Raw genomic sequence first — 7,133 nt, 5'->3', positions numbered from 1 at the left:
GAGGTGGTGGAATCTCCATCCTAGAAGTTTTTAAGACCCGGCTTGATAAAGCTCTGTCTGAGTTGATTTAGTTGGGGTTGGTTCTGCTTTGAGCAGAGGGTTGGACTAGATGACCTCCTGAGGTCCCTTCCAACCCTAATCTTCTATGATTCTATTATTAGCTTTTTGCTAATAATAATAGCAAGAATAGTGTATTATCTACTAGATGCCCAATTCTGGACCTAGGGAAGAAAACTACTTTGTTCAAGAACAAAAAAATTATACCGTTGATTTCATATATTTTCAAAACAGTTCTTTAAATCAGTGATGTAAAATATATTCTTGTTATTCTGTTTCTCTGACAATCTTTCTACCAGAACTGGTAAAAAAAAATTGTTTATTCCCTGTGGAAAATTTCAACTTTTCATCAAAAACCTGCAAACTGAAACATTTCGGCCACAAACTGAACATTTTTAGTTTGTGATGAAAAGTCAACATTTTCCTCCAAAAATTTTCACCAAGAAAGAAAACACTACTCTACTCCAATCTGTTTGCTTTTACACCCAGACACTCACTTTTCTCTTGCACCCCATGTTTCTTTGCTCCTTGTTTAATGCTGATATTTTATGTGTGTGGAGGCCTCATCGGCTGTCATAATTAGGGCTCTTGGCGAAACTCAGCTCTGTACGCTTTTGTTCTCAAAACCCACATGGTTTAAGACTAGCTGAAGACGCTGTGAATCCATAATGGAAAAATGAGGGTCACAAGTTTTCAGCAGCTTTTTTCTCATACCTGCCAACCACTCTATAGGTGGTGTGAATTCTCTTTGCAACAGGACTTTCCATTCAGCCACTGGCAACTGGTCCCTCTGCACTGCACTCCAAATTACAATACTTACATTCCTAACTGACCTCTAGGGAGGACCAGCTGGGGAAAATCCCCATCAGTGGACCCACACAGATAGCTGCTGGTGACCTCTGGAAATTTTATGGCCCACAGGCTGAGCACCATTTGTATTAAATTTAAAAAAAAGGTTTTTTTACTATGCAATAGCCCAGGACAATAAAAGACAATGCCTCCCACTTGTGCAAAGCCTGAGAGCTGTTGTTCCTTTCAGGCTTACCTAACCTGCAGGAAGATGTGTTCGCGTCAAGAGAAAGGGGACTGCCATGAGATCCCAGCTCAGTCTAGAGGATGTCACACCGGTGGCTGGGCAGGTTCATGCCACAGCAGCGGGTCTGGAGGAGGCTCATCCTGCGGCAGCTCCGGAGGGTCTTCCCAAAAGATTATCATCAGCGGCGGTGGCAGCGGAGGCTCGAGTGGAGGCTATTGGGGATCGTCCGGCTCCTGCATGACAGGGGGAGGATCAGGTGGCGGGAGCTGGGGATCAGGGCAAAAGATTATCACCACCGGCGGTGGCAATGGGGGGGCAGATGGCTGCTGCGTGGGAGGCGGCTCAGGCTACGGCGCTGGGGGAGGCTCAGGCTGTGGCAGTGGAGGATCATCTGGCCAAAAAATTATTGTATCAGGCGGTGACAGCGGGGGATCAGGCTATTGCACGGGTGGATCTGGCTCCGGCAGTGCGGGGGGGTCCTTCTGCGGTGGCAGTGGGGGCTCGTCAGGCCAGAAGGTTACCATAACCTCGGACGGCAGTAGGGCAGCAGCGGGCTGTGGCAGCGGAGGCTCTGCGGGCTACTGGAGCGGGGGTTCCCTGCAATCTACCCAGCAGAAGTGCCCCATTGTGATCCCATGTGTGGAGCAGCAGCAGATCAAGCAGCCCTGCCTGTGGCCCCCAAGCCAGCAGAAGTGACAGACGCGGAAGCCAACAACCAGCTGAAGGGAAATAAGCCCAGAACATAAATTTGCCACTTTACTTCTTGTTCCCGGGAATGTGCCTCAATTTCCAGTGCTTTGCATGCCTCGTGTCTGTCATACGCTGCAGACTCTCTTTTCTCTTCGCCAGCTCAACTCTCTGTCCCTGACGTATGGCCGACAGGCCTGAGCAATGTGATTGGTGCTTCACTGCTAGGATAATCAGTCCCTTCATCGGCTTCCGGCTTCAGTCTCCACTTGTGCTTGGGAGAAAAAAATAAAACGTGTCCTGCATGCGAACCGCTGTGCTTGCGGGTTTTCTTTTGGCCACGGCCAGCCATCCACCTCGCTTCAGAATAGCCACTGATCTGATTCACACAGCTCTCGAGTCCATTGACAGATCCCCTAGTGGAGGAGATGGAGGGTCCGATGCTCAGCTGCTGTAAATGGGTGTGGTCGGGCTTTTCTAATCTGTCTTCGCAGCTGAGCATGTCTTCCTTGAGCTCGTGCTATAGCCTCTGGCCTTCTGGAACCAAGAGTGAGACCAAAGATTTAAAGCAGAACTCTCTTTAAGACTCTCTATGGACTCTGACTGTGCACGTGCTGAGTGTGCCTGCAGTGTGTGAGAGACCTCTGCCAACTGGAGGCCCTCTGACTATTACACGTGTCTAGTTTTAAAGAGGCAGTACCACAATACACGACAAGTGTAGTCCCTTTGAAGTCAGGTTAGACCAGCTGAGTTTCTGGACCAAATCTTTCAAACATTAAACTCTCCCTGTGAACAAAATCCACAAAAGATTCAAAAGGAAAACTGCAAACGACCCAGGCTTTAATGGTTCCTTTCACTGATTAGCAACTTAGTGGACCTCTTAGTACTAACTGGTTTATAAACTCCAGGAACCATGTCCTCAGCACCTGCACCTAACACACTGAATTAGGACAAATTCTCTTGTCCCCCAAAGGTACCAGGAAGAACCACAGTAAAACATACTGATAGTAGTTCTAATGTTACAGGCAGTTGGTGACTATAAATCAACTGTTTTGATTTCTCTGTATCCACACTTGGATTTCCAGAACAGCTGGCAGGATGCCAGAGCACAAATCTGGGTGAATATCAAAGTTCTAAGACCCTTAGGGACTTCCAAAAAGTCTGTCACTCTAAAGGCTTGTCATGAAAATAGCTGCTGCTGCTCAGCAGGTTAAAAAGAGCACATGGTGACAGCCCAGGCCCCAAGCCAGTCAAGAAGTGCTCACCTTCTTAATTTTATACACATGGGTAGTCCCACTAAAAGCCATTTTCCTCTAGCTTTCACTTCTGGAAGCATGTGTGTCACAATCACAGGAAAAATGTATAATTACATCCACATTTGGGAGGGTAGCCACTTTACTGGTGAAGGTAAAGCAAAAAAACTTTCTAATGTAGACAAGCATTTGGAGTGCTTGAGTTGACACTGACTCAGCTTGTTAATCTTCAGTTTTCTCTTTTAATTAAAGAGTCCTTTTAATATTAAACAGCACATGCTCCCAGAGAGACTTGACCAGCACATTTTATAAATTGCATGCAATTACTGCTGTCCCAGTTCATCCATGCCTGTTAGATAGCCCATTAGGGCTAATTCTCCCAGAGCGCTGGATTAAGACATGAACTACATCCTCTGCAAGAGAACAAGACCCTCTCTTACCTCTCTGCATGGGTTACCTGGACTGTGCCTTTGAGCAATGAGCCTGCAGACATAACGTAAGAAGAAGTACATGCCTGCTAAAGCCCTCCCTGGAGCAACTGGTAGGTGGGCAATGGGCAGAACTTAGTCTCCATTCCCCTTACCCATTGATCAAAGCAGGGCAAGCTGCCTGGTCAGTGGGTTTGAGTCTTGCAGAATTAAACGGGGCTTCTGCTTCCTGGGCAGGTGGGCCAGCAATGAGTGGGACATTGGTTTTACACACACACACACACCCCTCCCTTATTCCCTGGCCACTGCGTCTGAGCCAGCATGTGAAGGATATTAATTTCCTACCGCATAGCCTAGTGGTAAATCACAGCCCACACCCAGGATCACGAGTGAATTGTAGATTCCTGGGAAGAGAATTGTAGATTCCTGGGATGCCCCTGGGATCAGGCCACCCAAAAACACATGGCAAAATGTACACCTGAAAGTGTTAGGAAACTAGAGAAGGTATTACCAAAGATCTCCAACTTGCTTTCAGCGCTCCACTGTTTGTACATATGCAGGCAGTTTGACCAGAGGAGACATGCTTTTTTCAATTATCTTTGCAGAAGCCAGGTAGGGAGGTCCGGTAGAGTTCCTCATCAAGCGATCCAACCCCAAGGCAACAAGAAATGTGTAGCTATTGTTATTAGACAATCAAGTTAAAGTGCTGCCTATTAATTACATTAACGACTGCCTATTGATAGGTCGATGCCTACTTCCCTGAAAGTGGAACAGCCAGGCAGGCAAGTAATTTTAAGGGAGTTTTCTCAGAGGTGGTTTTAGGAGCTCCTTTCAGGCTTTGGTGGGGCAGTTCCTGCCTGTGAGATTAACGGAATGAAACAATGTGTAAATGGTGCCACTTACACTGGAGATGTGCTAGCGGCATAGTTGCATTCTAACTCCACAGGTACACAAGACTTGGTGAACGTTTACTCATGCAGGTGGTCTGAATGACTTCACCAGTGAGTAAGGGCTCAGCAGTGTGAACAGACCTTGCACAATCAGACACCAACAAAAGAGCACATATCATTAGTCAGAATCATTCACCAATGTAACAATTTACCAAGGGTTGCGATGGAGTCACCATCACTGACCATTTGTAAATCAAGATTGGATATTTTGCTAAAAGATCTGCTCTAGGAATTATTTTGGGGAAGGTCTCTGGCCTGTGTTATATTAGGTAATCACAATGATCCCTTCTGGCCTTGGAATCTATGAACCTATGGAATCAACAGCTGGCTTGTTTAACAGAGCTGCTTGGAAACAGATTTGTATATTGCAGGAGGGAAACGCCAGAAGAAATTAACGTTTTTCATTTTTTCATTAATTTTTTTTAACAGAAAAACATAAAAAATATAATGAAATTTTGTATTTAAGGTTATCATTTGGGGCTTTATTTTTCCCCCTTGTCTCTTCTTTATTTGCTTTTTCTCCCTTTGTTAGAAAACAGGAGGAAAAGTAAAGAAGAGAAAATGGGAAACCGGATCTACTTTTTAATCAGACGTTTGAAGATCGGTTGCCAAGTGTTTTCCCAACCTGCAGAAAATTCTTTCCTGTTTCTCTCACATCCTGGGCAAAGCTTTTAGAGTTGGCTGCTAGACAGTACACGTCTCGTTATTCCAATGCCAAGGCTGGGTAAGGGCGTGGTTAGGAATAGATTCCACCCACATCTGTTCTCAGCTGCCATTTGAGCCTGTTGCCTAGATTGGTTTCTATACCGTATTACACAGTTGTCTCCTTGAACATCCACTGCCTCTCTCACCATGAACTCTTCCATGGAGAACAATTTTAGGCACCTGATATGGGGTCATTCCAGCAACATGGCCAAACCATTGTGGTTGGAGTCTTCTGACGACTGTAGTCAAGCACAGCACTTTCAGCTAACACCAGATTATATACCACACTCATTGTACTCATCGTACTTCATGGTTGTGAAACATGGGTATTGGCAAAGCATCTGGAGCAAAAACTGCCAACATATGAAGTGAAGGCCCTGTGCCAAATCCTAGGCATGGCGTGGCTAGATAGATTAAGAAATGACAACATCTCAAATAAAAATGGAGTGAACCATTCACTTTACAAAATCTCGGCCATTATTTAAAAGACATGCCTGTCAATTAGAGCTGCAGGAAACTACCACTGTATATTATATCCTGTCTCCTTGTTCAATCTTTCAAAGGGGGATTTCCGATATTTTGGGTGCCGCAATACAAAAATTTCCCCTGCGTGACAGGGTAAGATATTAAACAGCCAAAACCAGCCTCACAGTTTTCCCCATCTCCACTTGCAATGCACATTGGGTGCGGCTAGCAATTAAAACTTTGCAAAACACAAGAAAAAGAAATTATATTGATCAAAGGCGATGAGTCAAATAAGCGTGTGAAGACAGGGGATAATTAGAGGCTGTTTTGTAAATATGTTGGTCATTGTCCCCCTGGGGGGTATTTTGTTTCCAAGAGCAGAGCTTAGAAAAGGTATAAAAGTTCTCATGTTCCTAGCCACTTCATTCATTCAGCTTCACGCCTATCTTCGGTGTTCTTGATAGCATTCAAGGTGAGTCTTTGTGATAATAAAGCTCTTTACTATTAATTAAAATTAACTTAATAGTGTTTGGACTATGATCTTGCCAAAATGTATTAAGAGTTTAGGTTTAGATACTGAAATTATTCAGATTATTATAGCTAACAGAAGGTTGGAAATCATTAGGAAAGGGATAAATAATAAGACAGAAAATATCATATTGCCTCTTTATAAATCCATGGTATGCCCACTTCTTGAATGCTGCGTGCAGATCTGGTCACCCCATCTCAAAAAAGATATATTTGAATTGTAAAACGTACAGAAAAGGGCAACTAAAATGATAAGGGGTATGGAAAAGTTTCCATATGAAGATAGATTAATAAAACTGGGACTTTTCAGCTTGGAAAAGAGACAACTAAGAGAGGGTATATGATAGTGGTGTATAAAATCATGACTGGTGTGGAGAAAGTAAATAAGGAAGTGTTATTTACTCCTTCTCACAACACAAAAAGTAAGGCCCACCAAATGAAATTAATAGGCAGCAGGTTTAAAATGAACAAAAGAAAGTACTTCTTCACACAACGTACAGTCAACCTGTGGAACTCCTTGCCAGAGGATGTTGTGAAGGCCAAGACTATAACTGGGTTCAAAAAAGAACTAGAAAAGTTCATGGAAGATAGGTCCATCAATGGCTTTTAGCCAGGATAGACAGGGATTGCTGTTTGCCAATGGCTAGGAATGGGTGATGGGATGAATCACTTGATGATTGCCTGTTCTGTTCATTCCCTCTGAAGCACCTGGCATTGGCCACTGTCAGAAGACAGGATACTGAGCTAGATGGACCATTGATCTGATCCAGTATGGCTGTTCTTATGTTCTTATATTTTAGTTTTTACTTGCTGGGTGGTCTGTTGGTGCTTGATGTCAAAGCTGGCTATAGAATTTGATGCTAAATAGCATTTTGGATTAATTATTGTTATTTATTTGAATTACCATAGTGCTTAGGATCTCTAGGTTTCTAAAGACAAAATGGAAAGAAGTGAAGTAAAGTGTGGGAAGCAGAAAGGAGACAGAACTATGGACACTGATGAGAGAATAGACTGAAGCTTATTA

General features: G+C 44.0%; 1 protein-coding gene across 1 annotated transcript; it reads left to right on the top strand.

Moving 5' to 3' along the window:
- The first annotated feature begins 1,117 nt into the window (after positions 1-1,117).
- LOC137149874 (uncharacterized) lies at positions 1,118-1,789 on the top strand. The gene has a single exon (XM_067543494.1). It carries the CDS (start codon positions 1,118-1,120, stop codon positions 1,787-1,789), a length of 672 nt encoding a protein of 223 aa, XP_067399595.1.
- The last annotated feature ends 5,344 nt before the right edge of the window (positions 1,790-7,133 follow it).

Source organism: Emydura macquarii, unplaced genomic scaffold, assembly GCF_026122565.2.
Source record: "Emydura macquarii macquarii isolate MOO-44397 ecotype Brisbane River unplaced genomic scaffold, CSIRO-AGI_Emac_v2 contig_891, whole genome shotgun sequence".
Classification (NCBI taxonomy): Eukaryota; Metazoa; Chordata; order Testudines; family Chelidae; genus Emydura; species Emydura macquarii.
This window is presented reverse-complemented; position numbering and strand designations above follow the sequence as displayed.

Coding starts and splice junctions, on each gene's coding strand:
- LOC137149874 (XM_067543494.1), top strand. CDS start 1,118: ATGTGTTCGCGTCAAGAGAAAGGGGACTGCCATGAGATCCCAGCTCAG.